Here is a 25000-nt window from a genome sequence, read left to right as displayed (position 1 = left end):
TATGAAGCAGTCATGTCGTCAGAGGCACTCTTAGGTCCTTCTCATCTGCTGATAGAGCAACATGAGTCTTCAACTGCTATAGCCTTGCTCCTCATTGCCTTAATCCTTTCCTTTTCAGAATGTCCTTTCTATCCATAATAATAAGTCTTTCTTCAGTGAATTAGCAAGACACCATTAAGCAAACAATCATAAAAGACCTGTGCGCGTGCTCACTCCCCTGCACATGAAGCTGTCTGTTCGTGTTGTAAGATAGATTTGCGTGAGTTCTTTCTGCTTTACTTTTGCGAGTTGCGACCTCATCACATCAATATGTAATTAACGTTCTATAGAGAGGTACCAGTGTTTAGCTGTGTCACAAAACAATAAACTTGTTTTGTACAGACTGCTTTTAAAATGATATTCGGGGCTACATTTTAAACATTCGGGGCTGAAGCCACGACAAAATGGCCTTGTGTTAATTCTTCAGGTGGGAAGTGTCCAAAGAGGAATTTTCATCCGACAGCCGCTCTCAATGGTGGTTAGGATATGGAGCAGGGGATTGACAGCAACATAGCCAATCACATTATGAAAGATGCTGTATTTAGCACTAACTGCAATGTTTGATTTTAAATTAATGTAAATTTAGCCGGGACTGTAAGATGTGGGTATTTTCCGTGGGTGCTCGAGTCCCGAAGCACCCACGGTATAGGCGTCTATGACCCCGGTCACTAATATAATGATTCACAAATGTTAAAAACGTTTACATTTTGTTTAGGCTACCATTGTTTTGAGAAAATTGGTTGAATAAATGACATTTTCAACCTCACTTTTTCATTGCTTAATCATAACATATACTCTTACCAGCTTGTCAAAACAATGCTATTTTACCACTTTTTAATAAAGAAATACAATTAATATTATGCATAATTTAATTAAGCCTAAGATGGTAGTTTTATGTTTTAGAGGTAAGTGTTCATAGTGTATGGGAGCACCGCTATCTGTCTTTCTTTTTCAAATTTAGATTTACAGATTTACTGGCCTAACTGTGCTATACAATATCGGCAAATTATTGCATTGGTCATACATGCATTCTGTCTCTGTGTCTGTCTCTCCCACTCTTTTAAACATACACACATGCACACACACACACACACACACACACACACACACACACACACACACACACACATGCATACACACACATTTAATCAGCAGGCACGCGCACTAATAGACCCCTGGGAGGGGGGTTTAACTTTTGCCCTTTTACCCTTGCCCTCTGGAATGCATATAAATGCCTATGCACATCTCCACACACACACTCTTAGACAGGAATGTGTGCACGCATGCATGGTAACAGCCACACACACACTCACAGGCACAAATGCACATTAGTGCATGAACACACACGTTTATTTGCACATTCACAAACAACGCATTTAATGTACTTACACGCTCCGTCTTTCACACACACACATTCTCTCAAGGGGTGTTCTTCAGGCTCATTTCTGTTTTTAATTATCCAATGAGTTGAGGTGATTGCTCCCATGCTAAGCAACTAAAGTATTAGTGTCAAGCAAGTTTGATTAGTGAAATGCATCGCCCTGACAACAGCCTTTATTTCATGTTGCTGGGAGAGGTGCTTTTATGAGACTGCGGGAGAAGGATTTATTCTTAGGTTAATCCTGTCACGATTTTGACCTTATGTGGGATATCTCACACCCACCAAACATTTTAACATTAGAGCAACATTATTGCTCTAACTCTCCAATTCTTATTTTATAATAACCTATAAATTCTGTAACAGTTCTTTCCCCAATTCTGTCTTCTCTCTGGTCACGTTCCGTCTCCGTTACCTATTGATTCTTTACGCATAATTACAGTAAATTGGGAACTTTTAAGTGAGTATATATCCTTCACTTGTGGCAGCGCTGTGCATGATGTGAACACACTGTGCGAGCAGAACGTTTTCAGATGGACATACAGGCTCGGATTTGCTTTCAATAGCTTGGCTCTGTCATCCTCTAGATATTGGACATGCTCTGCATTGAGGGGGAGAGCGCAAAGAAGAGCCGGCAGGGATGTAGCAGCTGAGGCCTGATTCAGTGCAAATGAGGCGGAGATTATGCAAATCTGGGGTGTGTGTAAAATGTTCACTCAGCTCCGTCACTCTCCCAACTAAACATTCATATATACTGTACTTCAATAGATAACTTTCAGCATAGTGAAAATAGGCAAAATATTACAAAATGAAAAACAATGTTCACATTGTGCATGTTTAATATATCTCTGGTGATATACTGTACATGAGTGTACATAATATCCACTGCAATTGGCATATGGACCAGCGATAAATAGCAATACACACACCATGGCATATAATCTACCATACGTCCTGTGTAGTTGAGTATACTTTTTACTGAAATTGGTTGTCTGTGGAGAGCTATAGTGTGTGGTCAGATGTAAATACAAATCATGTTGTTGTTTAACAGAGAAGATGATGGATGAGCACAACTTCATTTGTAAGGAGAGCTATAGGTGGTGCATGAATTATTGAACATGCAGCGTCCGTGCTCAGACATGCACTGATCAGAGAACTTGTTCAAAGGTGCTCTGCCGCCCGCCACAATCACCCTAGGTTTCTGGTCAATAAGCATCACTTATTCATGAAAGTCAACGGTGAGTCAGGCTGATGCTGATGCAAGTCTTGGGCAGCATGTGTGTGTGTTTGTGTGGTGATGTGAGTCCCCCTCATCCAGCTGGGCTGTCTATTCAAGCTCAATTAGACATGTGTTTGTTACAAAGGGTGGTAGCTAAGTAATGCATACAAGATGTACAAACACACACACACACAGAGAGAGAGAGAGAGAGAGAGAGAGAGAGAGAGAGAGAGAGAGAGAGATAGAGACATACACACATCCACACACACACACACACACACACACACACACACACACACACACACACACACACACGGCCTAAGATGAAAACTTATATCATGATCATGTTATGGTAGCCATAATTAGGGCATCTGACCTGAAGAGAACAACTGGTGGAATGCTGCATCTTCGTTATCTCAATGTGTTGCTGGCAGCATCAAAGCATTTCTCATGCCTTTAACATGAACCTGAACATGATGGAGAGGGTGTGTGAAGTTAGCCTGGCTAACACTAAATGAGACTCATGTATTTTTCCTGCAAGTCTTTGAAGTCAAAGAAAGCATTTCTGTCTCTCTCTCTCTCTGTGTGTGTGTGTGTGTGTGTGTGTGTGTGTGTGTGTGTGTGTGTGTGTGTGTGTGTGTGTGTGTGTGTGTGTGTGTTTCATCCAGTTATTCTCTCCACGTACCTGAATTCGGTCTTTTATGTCAGGTTTATTTTGCGGCATTGTTAGTGTTGCGTGCTCTCTGTCGAGAAGAGTTATGGAGAAGCATGCGAACAGTGGTGCTGAGCTTTCGGGCGAGTCTTTGCACTCGACTCCATCCAGTGCCGGGGGCCTGTACACTATGTCAGGTGCACGGTGCACCCTGTGAAGCCCAAGTTATGCTGAACGGCCCCTGGAGTTACATAATAGCAGGACAAAGGGGAGAACGATGGACTTTCCGCTTTCTCAGTTACGCTGTCTATTAAGGCTGACCGACTCCTCAGCCAGCTGCTGCCGGTTTCAATGTATCCTGTGTGAAAATGCTGCATTGTGATGCGATGAGGGAGCGGTGAGAAAACACCTGCAACGATACCCCAGCTGTGAGAGCGCTGGACATCCCCCTCGATAATAACAAGCACATACACACACACACACACACACACACACACACACACACACAAAGCCATGTACACACACAGGCTTGTATAAACATCCTAATACATGCACATGCGCATACACATCACACAACACACATCATACAAAACACACGCACGCTTCACACGTTTGTGCATTCTTTTGTCAATACGCATGTGTTATTAGAGGAGGAGGAAGTATTTATGAAACATGAAGGACACATTAATTACAAAGAATGCCACAGCATGGTGTGATGGGAAAACTACTACTACTACTACGCCAGACTATACCAGTTAATAAGTATCCCATTTCCATCAGTGAAACTTTATAAATGAAGGGTAAGTTATTGTCGGCTCTGTTACAGTGCCAGCATGAAGCCTCAGGTGATTTTGCGGCTTGTTCTTTGGTATGTAGACTCTCCACGTCGTCCAGCTTATTGGAATTGGACAGGAAGGGTGAAAGAAGGAAGGGAGAGAGAAAAGAAAGAGAAAAAGAAGGAAATAAAGAAATAAGGAAATAGGGAAAGAAAGAATGAATGAATGAATGAAAAGAAAGAAAGAAAGAAAGAAAGAAAGACGGGCTCCCTCTGTGCCGGGGAGACTGGGCTGATGTCCAACTCTGCGCACTGCCTGGTGGACCCGTGGAGATTAGAGTGCGGATTGTTTTCATTTTTCCGTGGCAGCTGTCAGCCTCTTGGTGTGCTGCTGTTGTTGTTAACTCGTTACCTTCTGACCTGACGGAGCCTCCGCTTGCCACTTCATCGGAGGCTAATATCCCGCTGCTGTTGCATAATCCTAGCCTTTCACCATACACTAAGTAGCTTGCTCTCTCTCTCTCTCTCTCTCTCTCTCTCTCTCTCTCTCTCTCTCATCTTTCACTCTCTCTCTTGCTGCATAACTAATATTCTAATTCATAGTCTGCCGGTCCATGGCAGGATGGATAAAGGATATGAGAGTCAGGCAAATGTGTTTTATGGATTTTCATAAGTGAAACACTTCTTTTGGGGAGATTAAAGGAAACCGTTAATTGAGCAGCTGTTCTGGGTTGTGATGCTTGTTAGTGTCTACATCTCTCCCTGCATTTATCCTGCAGTTAGGGCCGTTGTCCTGTGTTTCTTTAAGACATTTACTAAGAGCAAATAAATACACCCAAATGCATAGACATGCCGAGTGTCAGGTTTTAAAGGGAATACCTTTTGGAATCAGAGCGCATTCATTTCCTGTACAGCCTTCTTCTGTGGCTTTTAATGATGATCACAAGACTGATGATTTGTTTGCTGCTTTAGTCAAATGTTGTTAGTTAAGAATGCTACATTGCCGTAAGTCCACTAAACAAATAGGTCAAATGTATGATTCTATTGTATCAGAGTTTGATTTGTATGTGAATAATATCAACATTTGTAGCATCATGATGTCATCCTAGTTAATTAGATGCTACAGTGGGACTCTGTGGAAGCTGCTGCTTGCTATCCCTCTTTCTTCCTCTTTATTTCTCTCTTCCTCTCTCTCTCTATCTCTCTCTCCCTCTTTCTCTCTATCTCCCTCTCTCTCTCCCCCCCTCCCTCTCTCCTTCTCTCCACTGACACCTATGCCAGTGGCTAGCCCCAGGTGGTGTAGTGGGTTACGGCCGGATGCCTCCTGTCACTAGCAAAGCCTGAAATACTGAAATGTCTCCAGCTCTGCATCTCCACCGTCTCTGTTAGCCAGGCCTCCCTAATGTTAGGCTAGTGGGGAAGCTCTGTTTGTGAATTAATGATCCCACTTGCATGGCTGGACCTGCTCAGTGTCTGTGTTTTTTTTTTTTTGTTCCATGTGGAGATATGGTATCCATGGCTAACGTGAAGCATTATATTATTTTTCAAACACCTCTTACTCTCTCTCTCTCCTCTTCTCAGTCATACACGAGGGAGGCTTTGGAGTTTTCTAAGCTGTTTTTCCTGATAGCCCACTTAGTTCACAATTTGAAAGTGCCAGTTTAATGTTGTGATACTCTTGATTCTTTTTCTATCATAATGAAAAACAAGGAATTACAATTATTATACAAAAGCTTAATATTTCTGAAATAATTGGAAGTGATTCTATTTTGTTTCTCAGTGCAGAATTGGATCTTGACTTTTAGATTGCTTGTGCCCAAAAGAACAGAGAAAAACAGTGAAAACCAATCTAGTTCATATTTGAATTATATTTTATTGTCAATATCCCACATGCAATACCACCTCAACAAATATTCAGAGATGGTCAAATATGCAGTGTCTGAGTAACTTTTTAGGGACAGCAAGCTAACTAAGTGCAGGTACCCAAACAGCACCTCACTCTAAAGCTATTTATCATATGAAAACAACCAGCTGTGTCCACTGTGCCTATCAAGTGGTTTTGTCCTTTGAGTCAAAGTAGAGTGTTTCTTCCTGACACCTCGCTCAAAAGGGAAGGTCGACCACATTCAATACTGAGAGGACTTTTTGGGCAACAGGATGAATACACACAAACACACCAATACGGCATCTGAGATCACTCGCTCTTTCAAAAATAACCCGTCTCTGACTCATACCCTTTGGTGTGTGTGTGTGTGTGTGTGTGTGTGTGGCGCTTACAGGATCTGAATTCATAGGCTGGTTGTTTACTCCTCGAGGGCAGTCTCTGTAGTGTCCTGCTGACTGGCATATATCTGCCCGGTGTGCAGCGCTTGAAAAATTAAGCTAATAAACATCTGTGACAGTCAACAATGGCGACAGCATTATGCAGGAAGAGGCCTATGCGGTATTTTTAGGCCCTTCTTAGTCCGGCGCTGCGGCTAAGGGCTAGGGGGCCGAAGCCACTGGGCAGGAAACAGGAAGTGAGCGCGGACGACGAGAGGACAGGAGGGGGACGGAGGAGGGTGTTTGTGGGGGGAAGAACAAAAGAAGCAGTCTGTTCAGGCGGAGAAAAGGGTGGGGTTGGGCATTCTCGTCTATTACCAGATCATGTGCCACAAATAGAGTAATTTGCTAATGGGGAGCAAAATATGTGTAATCATCTAGTAGGGAGAGAGAGAGAATGAGAGAGGGAGAGAGAGAGAGAGTGAGAGAGAGCTCAAAGAAAAAGCTCAAAAGATAATTATTTTGTAGCAGTGTGCCAGACATAGTCACAATTTTTGATTAGAAGGTCGGTTCAGACATACACTAATTCGTTGTGTAAGACTAGCCCTGGGTTCAGAACTTCACATAAATGATGATAGCCCAAGAGAAGTCGAAGTAAAAAACACAACAACAACTCTGCAACCCAATTCAACATAGTTTCCTTCTTGTACCAGAGCAGTTTTGAGCTGTGCTTGACTAATGCCTTATTTTGGCATACATCATGAGATGGGACAGAGGGTGGAGCACACAAGGAATTCCCCAGAGCTTCTCCAAACAATTGTGTTTCTCACAAAAGTTAGGGAAGTTAACAAGTTAGTAAAGGAATGTGAAAACATGCTTTCTTTATCAGTGCATTTGTACTGTTGGTGTTGTGCTTACTTAACACACACAGCTAATTTGACCTCTATAAAATATGAATCATTATTTATGAATGTGGTTCTTTTACCAAAAAAATGGCTACAAACTCTTGGTAGAACATGATTTATGTATTACTTCATTCCCTAATAGCTCATGAATCATCAAGAATTGACATGAGTTCATGGTCTGATCTCCAATCTCTGATCAATGTGATTGGAAAGGTTGGACCAATAATTTAAAAGTTAGTGCCCGTCGCAGTGTTATAAACGTTTCCCAATCAAAAGTATGTAAGGTTTAAACCTACAGGTTTATTCTCCTTACCTTTCACATACAGCCTTTGTATTCTCTCTTGTATTTCTCAACCAAAAAAAGGGTTTTCCCATGCTGCCTTACGCATGCGATTTTATTCACGCTGCAAGGCAGCCTGGATTCTATGGACTTCGTTTTCACCTCAACAAAGGAACCAATCACAGAACGGAGGGAGGGCAGCAAGACGATGACGACACACCGAAGCTGTTATGAGCTACCTACAGACGTATTTGATATACATTCGTAGCGCCAGGGTTGGGTCAGATTACTTTGAAATGTAATCCATTACTGATTACAAATTACATGGCAATTTTTGTAATCAGTAACGTAATCAGTTGGATTACCAAAAACATGTAACGTAATCTGATTACTTTAGGATTACTTTTAGATTACTTCAATAAATATGTCCCTTAAGTAAAAGACGCCACCACTGAATTGATGAAAGAATTCTCATTCTATTTTTCTCTTTATTATTTCATTACATCTAAGAAATCTCTTTGCTCTGAGTAAAGCATTCCTGTGTGTATTAACTGATCTTTTCCTCCAAAAATCATAATGTAGCCCCTTGTTTTAGTGTTACCATTTACTTTGAGGTCACCAGGTCCCATTTTCTGAAAAACACCCAAAACTAATACATTTCTATAGGTATTCTCCACTTTGGTGGTGGTGTTTTGGTGGTTGAATTTTTCACCATCCCAAAATTGATCACTTAGTCATCATGGATGTGATCATGGATCACTATTCTCCAAACATGCACAACTCAGCTTAACCTTTATAAGAGCACACCTGGACAATTAATTTAGCTTTCGCTGGATTTTTTTGACCCAGGTACATGGCCTGAGATTGAATGACACCATGTCCATTTCAATTGTGGGGGTGAGAAAATGACTCCTTTGGGATGTTTTTCAACCAGGGGGGCCTGCTGACTTTCTCAAAGTAAACGGTAACACTAAAACAAGAGGCTACAAAAGATCAGGCAGTGTGCCGAGAGACCTGCCCCAATAGTAAATAAGTTAGTAAGTAAGTACTCTTTTGATCCCGTGAGGGAAATTTGGTCTCCCAATCTGTGAATTAGTGAAACACAGCACACAGTGAGCACACAGAGATGATGCACACACTAACCCAGAGCAGTGAGCTGCCTGCTACAGCGGCGCTCGGGGATCAGTGAGGGGTTAGGTGCCTTGCTCGAAGGGCACTTCAGCACTTTAGTGCTCAACCACTTCCCCCGCCCACATTTTTTCTACTGGTTGGGGATCAAACCGGCAAGCCCGAAGCTTGTCAAATTAAAAGATAGCTAGGCTATCATACAAAGTTGCATTGTTTGCATGATAAAATGTAATCAGGTAATCCCCAACAATGTAACTGTAATCCGATTACACAATTTTTTTATTGTAATCTGGGCTGATTATAGTTACTTGATTTTTGTAATCTGATTACGTAATCCAGATTACATGTAATCCGTTACGACCCAACCCTGCGTAGCGCCCAATCAACGGCTCTGGGCATTCCTAAACAAGGTTTCAAATACAAGAAAATGAATGTCTAGTTCCCAGACCCCATCTCAATGAGATGAGGTCTGACGTTAGCCAGGCTAGCTGAATGCTACATTGTTTTAAAACTAACTGAATTTATTAACCATTTTGAGATTAAAAATATACCTTGAAACTGTCACAAGCTGGAAGTTTTTGTTTGATTTCTACATCCCTCCCTCCCCCTTTCTTTGCTTTTCTTGTTCTCTCTCCTCTCTCTCTCTATCTATCTCTCCTTCTCTCCAGTCTCTCTCTCTCTCTCTGGGGTTCTCCTCTGAGGTTTTCAGACATTTCCATAATCCACATCTCCTAAAGCAGGGGACTTAATGTGTTGCTTTTAGTATACACAGAGTAAACAGTGCACCAGCAAGGGAGGGAACTCTGCTGACTGGATAGACTGCTAACACAAAAAAGAAAGAAAGAACAAAAGAAAGAAGCAGCAAAGAAAAAAAGAGACACAACCTTGGAGAGAGAAGCCACAGACAGTTAGAAAGAGGGGTAAAAAAAAGAAACGTGTTTACTGGACAGTGAGACCGTGATTACTGGACAGTGAGACAGTGAGTCTCACATGACCCCCCCCCCCCATCACCCCCACACCATTGAGAGCATGGAGACGGTTTGAACAAACTCATCGCGGCTAGCCTGGATATTCATGACTGGATTAGCATTTGTGCGGCTCTGTAAATTTAGAATTTCAGATGTGACCTTTGTTGTCTAAATGTCAGAGCAGGAGTGGGTGGGTGGCGGAGCAGGGCACACAAGCCCATACTTATGTAACTACCCCCTCACCACAGAGAAAGAGTCAGAGAATGTGTGTGTGTGTGTGTGTGAGAGAGAGAGAGAGAGAAGGATGGAATGATTGACAGATTGAAAGTGAGAGGTATTGCAATGCAATATGAGCAACTGTGTTTATATCCAATATCGTGGATGCCCAGTATTCAAGAGCTGGGAGAATCAATTTCTGTGAGCTTAGTTGGTCCGGTAGTCAGTGTAGCCATATGGTGAATGTATCGCAGGGAAAAGGTTACAGTTGCTCTATGTGATGAGGGAGCTTTTCATTGAATGTGTTCTAACAAAGCCATGGCCTTCCAACATGACCAACAGTATATACTTCCTAGTATAGACTCATCTAAAGACATGATCAAAATGCACAATAACTGAGTATGCTTTCACATAATACCTCGGAGGGCCCCCTAAGCTCACCTGGACACAACGTCCACCCTTGACTCTTGTCTAACACAGCCATTCTCGTAACAATTCTAAAATAAAGGACTTCTTATCTCTTAGTGTTTCTCTCTCGCACGCTCACTCACTCTGCTCTGCTCTATCAGGGCTCAGATTGAACCGGTCCGTCTCGTCTGCAAATCTCCAAGGGCTCAGGCACCAACGCTCCAGAGAGTCGGGGGGGGGGGGGGGGGGGGGGGGGCGGGGGTGGATGGGGTGTGAATGAGCTGTCCTCAGCTATTATTCTCCTCCATACTGAGCTAGCGTCTGGACGGCGCATTCACATGAGTCATGCTCTCTAAGTGCGAGGGGACCCACAATACTCCTGGGCAGCCATTCCCAGCAGACCATCGCAGGCAGCGCAGCGGAGCATCGGCCTTGCTTTTTTGTTCTGTCTCCCTCAACAGAACCCCCAATTTCCTGTGGACCTCACCAAAGCCCTCAGTGCAACCCCTGCTTCAGTCCCTTGAGCTCTCTATGCCTATGGTGTGTCCACTGTGAAATTGAGAGTATACACTGCCGTTGCCTGGGCTCGATTGTAGCTTCCAGATGTTTACAGGATTTTCTGCTTATCAAGCATTAAGTCATAAACCACGTAACATCGAACATAGAAAGATACTACATCAAATATCCAAGGTCTGTCCTGCACAATGATTTGAACTTGAGTGATATTCTGAAGGTCTAACCCCTTCCAGGATGTCTCTGTTGCATACCAAGGTCTTGATCATCCAGTGGGGATTCTGATGCAGAGTGATGCAATGGGGTGACCTCACATGTATAGCCTACCTGCATGAGGATAATTAATTATGATAAGCATGAAAATGATTAATTAGTACTTAATCACTGTCTTAATCAATTTGGCATCTTCAAGTCCTTAATTAAGGAAGAGCTGCTAAAAGTTTTGATGTGAGAGAGTGCTAGTGTGTGTGTGTGTGTGTGTGTGTGTGTGTGTGTGTGTGTGTGTGTGTGTGTGTGTGAAACATGCAGGGTCACGGGAGGTTCAGGATTGGGGAGGATGCTGGAAAGAGTCTGTTGTTTATGTGCGCTACGCAGCCTAATTTCCCCTTCGTGCCTCCATACAGACGAGTAGCCGTGCAGCCTTTGGTCACCGAGGCGGAATAAGGGCATGAAATCGAATGGCAGTTCAATTACTTGAGGCAGGCGGAGGCGGCTACTTTCATTCAACGGGCTATAAGAGGGGAGACATTTGACAGCGCGAAGCATCGGAGGGGACCAGCTGGTGTCCCCTCCTGTCCTGCATGCTTGCGACATTCTCTAGCATCCCTCTCATTACAAGCACACTCACCTGGTCATTTTTATTTTATTTATTTATTTATTTATTTATTTATTTATAAACGGCTTCTTTGCTTATATCCACCTATATTTAGTGAGGTTGTCATAATTCACCATCCTGAGATTTTCTATAAATTGTAGAGCCTCAGCTACCCCCCACCCCTTCTCTTATGTTACGTACAGAATAGGTAGCGGATAAGAAGTGGCTTCTTAAGTACATATTTTGGCATAATGACTTAAGAGGCTGCAGGATAACTGATCGAGCTCCCCCATCCCACGGCAGCCTGGGTCTCCGCTGGGCTTAACAGCCCCTCCGTGAATTAGCATGCAAGCGGGGAGGAGGAGCGCGCCTCGGCTACCTCTCACATCCAGTCGGGTTATAGAGGGAGAGCCAGCGCGGCAACAGCTGCCTCTTGTGATTCCCTCAGAATTGGTAATATCCGCCCGTGATCAGTGTATCCCGATGGCGTTCTCTTAAAAGGGTCAGAAATATACAGGGGGAAGAGAGAGAGAGACCGCGAAGCGGCGGCGGACAGCACCACCAGCGGGTGTTGACTCCTGAAGAATTATCGGTTGAGACTGATGATGATGAAGATGATGATGGTGAGGATGCTGCTTCTGTTCGCACGCTTTTAAATGCGCCACGATAAGACACAGTGGGAGAAAGTGCGTGTAGGAGGGAGGCGGTTTGTGTTATTTGCGTCTGTATGTTTACCCCACCTTTTATAATTGCAATGGTGGATGCATGGACAATTGCACGGCAGACCCCAGGTTGACAACAGAAAACAGCCTTTCAGTCCATCATCTTGAATATTACAGTCTCCTGCAATGCACCATGACCTTGGACGTACAAACGGTGGTGGTCTTTACCGTGATCGTGATTCTGGTACTAGTGAACGTTATTTTAATGTTCTTCTTGGGTTCGCGTTAACGGATTTTCTTTTTTTCGTATGGGCCACTGTGTGTCCACCCGCAAGGGAGCTATTGCGCGTTCATTGACAGAGGGGGACACCCAACGTTTCAACATGGCTTCACAGTAATTTGAATGACATTGGTACATTACACATTTATTTCTCCCTACGTCGCTTTGTCGTGTCTTGTCTTGAAAACGTGTATGTGGTCGCAGCTGGTCGTGATGGTGGTGGTCGTAGTTTGGTGTCCACGCTTCTCCCCTTCTTCTCCGTCTTGTTTGTGAATTGGTGATATGGTTTGCACCGGCGTGAGATTCCTGCCTCTTCCTCTGTTTCTTTCCCCTCTCCGTGTGCTGTATTTGTGTTTTTGTGGCACAGGATTTGTCTGTGTATTTTAACAGTGAACGAATTCCCCACGTTTTGTTTTCACCAGTGTTTACTATAAATCGTAGGCGGCCTCTGGAAACAAAATCCAAAGGGTATCTGTCAGAATGCGTCCTGTCTATTGATCCACACACCCTAGGGATGACAACATGATTAGTGGAGGTAATTCACAAATTCGCCCCGGTTTGGTCCCTGAACCAATGCTGGCATTTTAATCCGTATGCTTTAATGCAATATGGTAGGAAGAGGGTGTTCTTACCTATAACAATACTCTCATCCCTGCTTCAAAACAGCACTCTCCAAGGCAAGGGCATTTACGTCATCGCCCACATGTATAACACAAACATCAGCATTCAGTTAAATATTTTATAAGCACACAAGCAGATTTTCATCACGATTGAATATGAAATCAATATTACATAGACAACTAGATTATAGCCCCTTCCCTATGTCAACATAGCCACCCTCAAAAGCAGTAGAGTTGAGAGATGAATCCAGGATGTAATTACGGTCATTTACACAATGTACTCTATTCAAATGAGATTTGGACAGTCTTGCCAATGCATTCTTCTCTGTGTTGGATATCTGGTACACAGGTTCAGGGGTGCCTAGTGTTGTAAATCATGAATGTTTAATGGGCGGAGGTGGTTTTGTCACATGCGGATGCATGTGGTGCCAGATTTTATGCGTTTTTTCAAATGATTTTTTTATATATATTTATTTATTTGTTATTTTTGCTTCACAGCATTGACAGACAGGACAGCACATCATTTGGTGCACTGGGTTTGTTTTTGAACGGAGTGGAGATGGAGTTTGAACACACCAAGGGGCTTGCTGTTCTCTGCTCATCTCTCTCTCACACACTCACTCTCTCCCCTCCTCTATGCCTCTACCCTTTCTCTCTCTCAGAATACTACTTCTTCTCCATCCAGATATTTGGGAAAAATGATTTTTAATGGCATTTGCAGGAGGGCCCTTGAATAGGTGTCTGTTCAGCTCTGCTCTTTCATAAAAGTACGTTTGTGTGTGTGAGCCAAGGCCGTGTGTGTGTGTGTTTTCTTTTTTTCATGCCGGTTTGAGGGAGAACCACTTTGATTGGCCCTCAGACTAGAGACATAAGTGTATTACATAATATTGTTCGCCAGACATGGGCTGGAGCGCCAGTCAGATTCCGGAATGCTGTGAGGATGCTCCCCTTTGGAATGCCGGTGGTATCAGCTCGTCTGCAGATTCATATGCGGCATATTTTGAAACAAACAAAATAAGCAGTTTTGTTACCCTCTTCTCGTCGAAGGTTATCGGTCTATTTTCTTCAAGCTGATCCTGTTTTCCTCTCCGCATCTCTTTTTTCTCATTTCTTTTTTGAAAACAATGACATTTTGACTACGTCTTTTCTGATGCATACTCTCACAGAGCATTTACAGGTTACTACAACAACCATGGTAAGAACATTATTATTCTCTGGGTATGTTATTCTCTTCGGTGATTTTATGACAAAAACATGTGTTGATATGTAGCATGATTGTAAGCAATATTCTCATGGTTGTTCTTATTAGGGTCATTGCATTTTAATAGAATTATGTCGGTCTGATAAATATGGTCTTTTTTCAGACAGATGTGTTAGAAATGGATTCATTTCTTGTGGAAAACACTTTTTGTCAGTTGATTGAAAAGCTGAGCAAGATAGACAGAGTGGCAGTGAGAGACAGAAAGAAAGAAAGAAAGAAAGAAAGAAAGAAAGAAAGAAAGAAAGAAAGAGAAAGAGAGAGAGAGATATGGATTGATCCTAATCTTCTCTTCCTCCTCTGTTCCATTCGGATCTGTGTCTTATCTGGTCTGTGATAGCATGCGGTGGCTGTCATGCCTGCTCTGAGCATCCCGACTCCTTTGATGATGAGGGAGACGTGGAGCTGAGCCACTTGCACCCGGCTCCCACATTGATTATGTAACAAATTATTCATTCTGACATGTTCACAGAAAAGATATGGCTGGGGATTTATAATGAGAGCCAGCATCAAAGGCCCCAAATATAATGATCATTACAAACTAGCACTTAATGTATCTATGGGATCTTTCTTGGGGGAATACTCTCATTCAGTGCTGTGAGGATAGAGAGAGAGAGAGAGAGAGAGAGAGAGAGAGAGAGAGAGAGAGAGAGAGAGAGAGAGAGAGAGAGGTGCCTATGGAGATGTCATTAGTTGAGGTGTGAGTGTGTGAGGAGGTAATGGTGTGGAGAGGTGCTTGTTGTTGTCGGAGTGCTTTGGCCCAGATGGGTTTAGATTGGAGAGCGAGGCGTTTGTAGTGGGCTGATGAGAATTTTGAAAAGCCATCGAGGCGCCCATACAGTTTGGCTGGAGGATGGCGTGGGTATGCAGTGGGCACTGACAGGGGCGTCAGGGGAAACCACCTGCAGCTCGCGCCGCCTCTGGGACTCTCTCAGCTGTGGCCGGGGAGCAATGCCCTGAGGACCAGACCCTTATCTCTCTCTCTCTCTCTCTCTCTCTCTCTCTCTCTCTCTCTCTCTCTCTCTCTCTCTCTCTCTCTCTCTCATTCTCACTCTGCACATTTCCCTTTTTCTCATTCTCATTTTCTCCCTCTCACTCACTCACTTTTCCTCTTTTATTCACTCCTCACTCCCTCCTCTCCTGTCTCTATCCCCTCCCTCTCACCCTCTCCTTTGTTTTTTTCCCTTTCTGTTCTCTCCCCCTTCATCTCCCTCTCTCTCTCTTTATCCCCCCTCTCTCCCTCTCCCTATCTCTCCTTTCCTCCTCCTTACTCCCTTCATCTCTCTCTCATGTTGATGCTCTCAGACATAGGTCAGTTATAATTACCTCCATTCCCTGTAAAGCCTGTTCCTCCAGTCTCCCCAGAGCTGGGCTTCAGCTCTGTCAGCAGGTAGTTCAGCTCAACCGACGTGGGCCCTCTGCACCTTCTGTGTGTTTGCGCTCTCTCTCTCTCTCTCTCTCTCTCTCTCTCATGGATATTTGTTTTTTACCTCTTCGTCAGCTGATCATGTTAGAACCAAAGCAAGGCAATACTTGTCTTCTGTATCCTAGAGGCAGCCCAGAGATCCTACAGTGCTTTACAGCAGAGGTGGGACCAAGTCACTGTTTGGCAAGTCACAAGTAAGTCCCAAGTCTTAGCACTCAAGTCCAAGTCAAGTCCCAAGTAAATACAGAGAAGGGCAAGTCGAGTCCAAGTCCAAGTCTCATCAAAGCCAAGTCGAGTCCAAGTCCAAGTCCCAATCTTTTTCAAGTCCTGAACAAGTCATCAGGTACTCTTCACTTAATAATGGCATTATTAGACTATCGATCATAATTTTAACACTTCCATCTAATCCACAGAATTTTTTTTTATAAATACAGATTAAAATATGTTCAATGTTTCTGTCTTGAAATCTTTTACGATATATGCATGCGCATACAATATACACATGTGCATACCTGAGTAATCTGTACAAAACGGATAGCTACATGACAAATAAAAATATTGTTTTTCCAAATTTCGGAGCCCACTGTAAGGATGAGTAATAATTTGACTGATGGCATTTCACTGCGCTAGGCCACAGATTTGCCTGCAAACAATTTATTAGGCTGTCTGCCAGTGGCGACTCATAAGGGAAGCCAAGGTCAACACTTTTATATTATTTAAAAGATAATAATGACACAGTAATTTTGTTTTAAAGTATTCATTTCTTAAGAAATACTACACATTTGATGCTGTTTATCTCATTTGTAAATGGTGCACTGTCACTTTAAGCCCATTGTGTGCCACTGTCCACACATTCTCATAATGATCTTTTTTTTACCAGCTCCATTCCTATGGCTAGTCCACAAACTCAAACATTTTTTGTGCCACATGAATAGCACAATATTAACAATGATAAGCATTATATTAAGTTGGCACAAACAGCTTTCATTCCTTTGGAAATAGATGCATGTATGACATGATGCTTGCTTGACATTTTCTGTTTGCAATTAAATGTGAATTATGAGCCTGGTAGCCAGTAGCCACCTAGCTAGCTGAGTGGAATGCGTTTCAATCGGCATATCAATGTGCTTCATGTAAACAAATTATTGAATAGGCCTACTTCAAGACTCACCATTTCCATTAAACAAAGGCAAAGACAACTCTTCATATTCTTGTCCACTTTCCAAATCACAGTGAGTGCAGCCTATGTCATAGTGACCTGGATCTCATAGTTTATAACAGTAGTGAGAACCGGATAAATCCGCAATTTCCCCTAATCTCGTATTTGTTGCCTTCATGATTTCCTTTTATACGTTTCTTATATTTAAAAGGAAATATCAATCATCATCAACAATGACAAGCCAGCTGGAACCTGCCACTCGTTTTCTCTCCCTCGTGCGTGCTTAGATGGGGTTCTCAATTAAATGGAGTAGGCTAGCATAAATTCAAGTTGGATCTTAATGGAGAGGACTCGAAAAGTATCATCTTTATGTAACATGCTGTTGGTGCATTTTGACATTGTAAACGTTCAGTTTGCAGTAAATCAGTTTGCAGTAAAGCTACTAGTTATTAGCTAAATGTTGGTCGTTTCTCTGTCTCTTGGTGCCCTACACACAGTGCGTAACGCATGTGGGGGTAGCGGCAGCACTGAACTGTGCTCTGGACTGGCCGCTTGTCTCCGCTATTTTTTTTTTTTTTAGTCGCGGAGGGAAAGCATCTCTGGGGTGACTGGTCCACGATCAGGAAATTTAGTTTTTGACTCGAGACATGTCAAGTCGTCACAAGTCAAAGAGGCAAAGTCCGAGTCAAGTCTCGAGTGAATAGTATTCAAGTCCAAGTCGAGTCGCAAGTCATGCCGAATTTTATCAAGTCAAGTCTGAAGTCATTAAAATCATGACTCGAGTCTGACTCGAGTCCAAGTCATGTGACTCGAGTCCACATGTCTGCTTTACAGTAATGATCTAAGCGCTAAGTAGGACAAACCTCAGTGCTGCCCACGTGTTCAGTGCTGTACTGTACCTGCATGGGGGTTGTTGATGTATCTAGTTTGGTTAATCTATTGTCCTACTCGGCCCTTCAGGACCATGCGCTAGCTTCAAGAGGCATCCAGGCTCCAAATGGCCATTAATTAACCCCAGTGTTTGATCAAGAAAACAGGCACCATCTGAGGCAAAAGCGTTACATGTAAATGAGAACAGAATGCACAGATTGAGAGCGCTCTGTCGAGCTAGCGACAGCCATGAGAGGTTATTTAAATGCACTGACAGAGAGGGAGAGAGAGACAGAGAGAGACAGAGTGAGAGAGAGAGAGAGAAAGATAGCTAGAAAGGTGGATATTTTCATGTCTGTTCTTGACAATCATTGTCATCTTTCTCTACAAAAAAAAATAACCTCAGTACCTTGTGTTAGGAATACCAAAATCTACCTCCCGAGATTGGTCAAGGTTAACAGTGCTGCCTCAAGGTGAATTAGAAAGCGGGTAGAGAGAGAGCGGTAGTTGTGCAGAGCCAGGAAGTGTGACAGTCAGAATGAGGCAGAACCCAGAAGCTTGGCTCTAATGAGAGTGGCCTTTAGTCCACCGACTCCCGAGCAGGAATACAAATGACGACGCTAGTGCAGCATGCTAGCTAGCAGTAAGCCTCCACGCTCAGTACCTGTGACAGGTTGAGAGTGATTACCTTAATCAAGTGTCTTAAAATGGACACCCCCCCCCCCCCCCTTTCTCCCTGTCATCAACCCCCCACTTGATTTCTCTTCTGCCTGTCATTCTTTTTGTGTTTCCTCATCTGTTTGGATACTGAAGGATGAGCTGGGCTTAAGGCGATTACAAAAAATTGAAAAACACATAATGATCCGTGAACGTCTAATTTTTTGTGCCATTTCGCATTCACTCTGGTGTTGAGTCATGTGTCTTTTGACAAGAGTGTGCTAATTAGGTCTCCAGCAGTAGAGTTGTCTGCTGTGTAGTGTAGATCTCTTATGCAAAGCGCTCTGCACAGAAGAAAAACCTCCTCTGGATTCAAAGTGACTATGTAGTCCCCAGCTAGAGGCTCATTTCTGCCACGTCTTGCCACGATAAATGAGTTTCTCTAGAATTAGCAACGGCATGTCTAAATATGATTTTTCAAGTCAATCTTTCCTTTTATTTCCCCCCTTTACCTTCCACGTTTTAAGGATACCACTCACGGGCTGTGTACTTCTCTGTGGATCTGTAATATTGTAATCTGATATTCGTTGGATTTCTTTGCCCTGCGTGTGTGACATGTTGTATTTTCCAGTAGCCTGCTGCTGTAACTGCCTCTGTGGTCCTTGCATGTCCAAACCTCCACCGTTGTTTGCTGTTGCTGTTGCTACTGCCTTCTTTGTTTGACAATTCGTCAATGTGTTTGGCTGGGGTGTTCATTAACATTCAGCAGGAAGCAGATGCAGCTATAGGTTTTTCTTCTTGTTCTCTTTCCCTCTCTGTCTCTTGAGCTGTGTGTGTGTGTGTGTGTGTGTGTGTGTGTGTGTGTGTGTGTGTGTGTGTGTGTGTGTGTGTGTGTGTGTGTTTGTGGTGTGCATGTGTGTGTGTGAGAGAGAGAGTATGTGTGAAAGAATTGAAAGACTGTTCCACATTTTCTAAGAAACGCTGACGACTGGCGGTCAGAGTAAGACCGTTCTAAATTGATTAGAGTCCGAGACTTCTAGGGGGCCGAGACCGAACACACAGGGACACTTTGTTTCCTCCACACTGTTTATTTGTGTTTGTACTTTCCCCATCTCTCCTTCTCTCCCCTCCTGTCCCGTCCAGTTGATCAGCGGAGGTTCAATCGTCAGCGCAGAGGCAGTATGGGACCATGTGACCATGGCGGACCGGGAGTTGGCTTTTAAGGCGGGGGACGTCATCAAAGTCCTGGACGCCTCCAACAAGGATTGGTGGTGGGGCCAGATCGACGATGAGGAGGGCTGGTTCCCTGCCAGCTTCGTGAGGGTGAGTGCAAGCCCTTGGCCAGGCGAAGGATTGATCCATAATGTGTGTCTTTCTCTCTCTCCCTCTCCCTTTCTCTTCCTCTCTCTCTCTCTTCCACTCTATCTTTCTTCCACTCTCTCTCTCTTCCACTCTCTCTCTCCTTCACTCGCTCTCTTTTCAAGTGTAACTGATAGATCCTCAATGCCATTGATCTCACCCTGCACCCCACAGTATCATTGTGATGTCGCTGTAAGGTTGGTCACCATTGGTGATGAAGAAGAGTGCCCCCCCCCCCCCCTTCCTCCTCTTTGAGTAATTCCAAGTTAAATAGCAGTCTTATGCTGTTCCCTGTGTAACTTCCTCACAAAGCTTAGTTAAGTGTTGAACTGTCTGTCATTGCCATCACATTCCCCTCATCGCCATCACCTGAAGAGATCTCATGGGAGATTGTGATCCACAAAAAGGTGTGTCTCTGTCATTTCTCTCCCCAAAGGTCGAACCCCACCCTCCTCAGCCCCAAACAAAACAGGTTTTCTATATCAACCCTATAGCAACTCCAAGGTTCCAAAGCACAACAGCAAAGGTGCGTTCCCGAAAGATCACAAATTCATCCAGTGACGCCGAGTTTTGTCAAAGCTGCTGTCTCAAAACCCATCTCTCTATGCCACATCCAGAGAGCTCCATGTGTTCAATATGCTTTACATGTCCACTAGTTTTAGAGGGATTTTGTTTTCAGACCAACCATGTAGCATTTAAATAAAGCATTATAGTTTTCTTTTCCCTTTTGTCTTTCTGTCACTTCTGATACATAGTTTTTTTTTTTTTACTTAGTTCTTAGACGCTTCTTTATAAGTGCGCTGCAGTGGTGTGCTTTGGTATGCTACCTGTCTTCTGCTTATTTGTGCTGTCACATCTTATCTTTTATTGCCATCAAAGCAGTGGGATGTATTAATGTGCCATGGGCTAGCCGACGCAATGTCGCAATTTGTTTGACAAATGACACGACCAATAGGTCATGAGCTTGAGGGAGCTAAATTGGGTGTGAGTGTGTGTGAGAGAGTGTGTGTATGTGTTTTATGTGTGTGTGTGAGAGTCATACAGGTTTCAGCCCGTAACAAACCAGTCAAAGCCTGCATAATGAAGACTTGCAGTTTTTTATTTTGGGCACAGTCAGTGGTAATCGTCAGCATAATGTAAGGACACCTGCATTTTCAGGGCAAAACAATGCAGTCCTAGAGGGTTTAAGGGCTTCATAAAGACACCAAAACTGTGTCACCAACAAATGGTGGCAACGATTGATTTGCAGCGAGACATAACTATTGATAATATTGATCACTGAAGTAGGCCAAAGGTTAACGAAAATGTCCATCATGTGGGTCATAAATACTTGAGCGGAATCAAGAAAGCTAATCAATGAATCGAGTTGTGGTAATATTTCTAAAAGGTAAAGAGTGTGATCGAAGCCTTAAGACATAAATAGTTATAGCTTTAAATACACTCTTGGTGTCTGGGAAGTCAGGCAATTTTTCTGGTCAGGTTTCACATGGTAGACAGTTGAAACACTTATGTCACAAAACCTGTCCTATGAGTGGAGTTTCAGTTCCAGATCATTTCTCCCCTAAACCAAATCATATTTGTGTATATTGCTGCGGGTTTATGGCGGCATGGTCCTCAGCCTGCTCTTTCCCAATCGTAAACCCCTCTCCTGTCTCTCGCAGCTCTGGGTCAACCAGGAGGAGACGGGTGCAGAGCCAGTGGAGGGGACCAGTGAGGTCCAGAACGGCCACCTGGACCTGGACTGCCTGACGCTGGGCCAGCCCCTTCAGAACCGGGACCAGATGAGGGCCAACGTGATCAACGAGATCATGAGCACCGAGCGCCACTACATCAAGCACCTCAAGGACATCTGTGAGGTGAGATGGCAGAAGGCACACACTCTCAGTTAATCCATTAATTCATTCATTGATTGATTCATTCATTCATTCATTCATTCATTTATTCAGTCAGTCATTCATTCAGTCAGTCAGACAGAGAGGTTGTCAGCCAATTACTAATTCACTCACTCACTCAGTTACTCACTCAGTCACTCTCAGTCTTCCTCACACTCGCTCTCAGATTCACTTTATCCGTCAGCTTTGCCACCTCTGCATAGTCAGAGTGTGATAATACAGAGATTGAAATCATTGGATTGCAGATGGATTACCTTTTTCTGGAAAGTGGTGCAGAGAGACTGCCTGAGCCTATTGGTGTCTTCTACTCAAATCCTGTTATGCAATATATTATGCCCCCCCCCCCCCCCCCCAAACACACACACCACCACCACCACCACCACCATCCATACCCAGAGATAATTCCTTTGTGAACTGAGAATCAATATTATTCATGTGGGATTACCACCCAAAGACTATTTTTGGCTTACTTCTCATTATTTTGATACATTTCATTTGTTTATTTGCATATTTTTTATTTGTATTTAAATAAATATAAATAAATATATTATTATTATTATTATTATTATTATTATATATGTTTGTTTGTTTGTTTGTGTTTATTTATTCATATGTTTACTTACATGGAGTGTGCTTACTGTGGTGTATATCATCAAACAGTGTTGTCACATGCCACTGGGAACAGTCAGCCATGTTTGAGGTTTCACAACAAAAACTGCTCAAAATGATAATCAGCTCTAATTAAAATTGGTTATGCTCTGCCCGCTCGTTAATACTCCAGTCCCCCCCCCATCCAGTATGTTTGAGACATTGGTAATGTTTGATGCAGTCATATCTCTAGAGAGAATGCTACAAATATCATTGACACTTCCTGCAGCATCTGCAGTATTCCGCTGTTGCCGTGCCAACTCCTTCTTGTTTTTTTTTTTTCTTTACCTTTTTTTCTTGATTTTTTTTTTGAGGCGACAACTTCCTCCTCTGTGGGAGCTTGAGGGGGTCATTTAAAATATCTTGTTTCTACTCATGGCTCTCTCTCTCTCTCTCTCTCTCTCTCTATCTCTCTCTCTCTCTCTCTCTCTCTCTATCTATCTCTCTCTCAGCGTCTGATACGCCAACATCTAACTAATAGACAGACTCCATCAAAGTCAGGGATTTTCTGGCTGTCAATGCATAAATAGCAGCAATGCACCAGCTAGCTGGTAGTTGCACTTACTCCTGCACAAGCACTTACACACACACAGACACACAAGCACCCATAGATTACGCCTTATGAGGATTTTCTCACCCAATCCCACCCTCATCTTTAATACTGTAATACTGTTCTGCAGGGCTACTTACGACAGTGCCGGAAGCGCATCGACATGTTCAACGACGACCAGCTGAAAGTCATCTTTGGCAACATTGAGGACATCTACAGATTCCAGATGGGCTTCGTGCGGGATCTGGAGAAGCAATACAACACAGAGGAGCCCCACCTCAGCGAGATTGGGCCCTGCTTCCTAGAGCACGTGAGTCAGCCATCACCTCCTACTGTGGGCCATAATCGTGTCACGTGTAATCATGATCTTAATACCAACCAACACAGCTCCTCTGAGTAAAGACTCCAGAATCCGTGTTGACTGTCTTCTCTAGTTATGAGGAGGTGGTCGTGGTAGTGGTTGGGACCCCGAGTTCGATCCCCGGGGCTGCCGCCATTATACCCCTGAGCAAGGCACTTAACCCTGAGTAAACCTTGAGTATTCCTCTGTATTAAAGCATTGGTTAAATGAGAAATAATGCAATAATGTCATAGAATAATCACCAACAAATACCTTGATAAACTAAGGTTTTGGGCATACTTCAACGCACACCGCTTCATGCACCCTTTTCATGTCGTGTCCCTTTACTTCATGTTCTGTTGTTTCAAACATGGCGCTGTGCTCAAAATGAAATGAATGCATGTGCACTACGAGTCCTGGGGAGTAAAATGTTCTCATTTACAGACGCTCTGGGGGGAGGGGGGGGGGGGGAGGTGAATGGTCTCCTTAATTGATTTAAAGTGGTTATAGTTTGAACTACTTGATATGCAGTTTTACAGATGTAGTAATCACAACACAATCATGAGAGGCACTTATGGCGTTTATTAAGCACTAGAGTAAGCTTGTAGACCCTGAGGATATAGTAAAAGCGCTGAGCACGGTGTTTATAGGCCGACGGGAGGAATTACATACACGTTGCTGAACAGGGTAATTAAAAGATATTGTAGAATCATACGTTTAACTGAGAATATGATTGCGTATGAATGTATGGCATTTCAGCTACTCATGCATAAACTCAGAACAAAGAACACAGAGTAGCCCAATCATCACTGTTGCATTTTCTAGATGTCCTGGAATGTGTTGGGTGATGGTTCTTGCATTGTGCAGGAACAGGCACGTGGGGATATAGAGAGAGATGTATGCCCTATGATAAGTACAGAGCACACCTGGGTGATGTTTGTGCAGTATGGTTGTTTCTCCTGGAGTAGAGTGCTTCTTATCTGCAGTCCATGCCTAATCAATGCGTGCTGTGTGGGTGGGTCCAAAGGGTTGGTGGCAAGCCCCAATTAACTGCCCTGATGACGAAATTTGCGTTTTGCGAAATTGTGCTCAGATCGTGGGCACAGGAGTATACCAGATATATGTTTATTCAGTTGTATTTCCTATTTTAAACATTGTGTTCTTTAACCATGCAGCAAGACGGCTTCTGGATCTACTCGGAGTACTGCAACAACCACCTGGACGCATGCATGGAGCTTTCCAAGCTGATGAAAGACGGCCGCTACCAGCACTTCTTCGAGGCCTGTCGGCTCCTTCAGCAGATGATCGACATCGCCATCGATGGCTTCCTGCTCACGCCCGTGCAGAAGATCTGCAAGTACCCTCTGCAGCTGGCTGAGCTGCTCAAGTACACCGCACAGGAGCACAGGTACCTATGCATGCGCGCGCACACACACACACACACACACACACACACACACACACACACACACACACACAGATGTATGCATAATCCATACGACCCACACACATGTGAGTGTGAATTGTGAATGTGAATAGTGTTTTAGAGGAACACACATGAATTTTAACTCTACACTATGGACAGTGAGCACATTAAGAACCCACACATGCATATACACTAGGGGTAGTGAGCACACACACACACACACACACACACACACACACACACACACACACACAGAGCAGTGAGCACATGCAAGCACAGACAGGGAGAGGGAGAGA

The 25000-nt window shown here is 43.6% G+C and overlaps 1 protein-coding gene across 4 annotated transcripts in view; it reads left to right on the top strand.

Moving 5' to 3' along the window:
* Window positions 1-25000, top strand: part of LOC121694435 — a 51295-nt gene that overhangs the window by 12024 nt on the left and 14271 nt on the right. For 2 of the 4 annotated variants that reach the window (XM_042074602.1, XM_042074604.1), the window contains 5 exons: window positions 19633-19812; window positions 20285-20374; window positions 21510-21704; window positions 23069-23248; window positions 24454-24686. In XM_042074602.1, the coding sequence (XP_041930536.1) occupies window positions 19633-19812; window positions 20285-20374; window positions 21510-21704; window positions 23069-23248; window positions 24454-24686 (878 nt within the window). The remainder of the gene's footprint in view (window positions 1-19632; window positions 19813-20284; window positions 20375-21509; window positions 21705-23068; window positions 23249-24453; window positions 24687-25000) is intronic. The other 2 variants (XM_042074603.1, XM_042074601.1) reach the window with 1 other exon arrangement.

This window comes from Alosa sapidissima, chromosome 20 (genome assembly GCF_018492685.1).
Source record: "Alosa sapidissima isolate fAloSap1 chromosome 20, fAloSap1.pri, whole genome shotgun sequence".
NCBI lineage: Eukaryota > Metazoa > Chordata > Actinopteri > Clupeiformes > Clupeidae > Alosa > Alosa sapidissima.
This window is presented reverse-complemented; position numbering and strand designations above follow the sequence as displayed.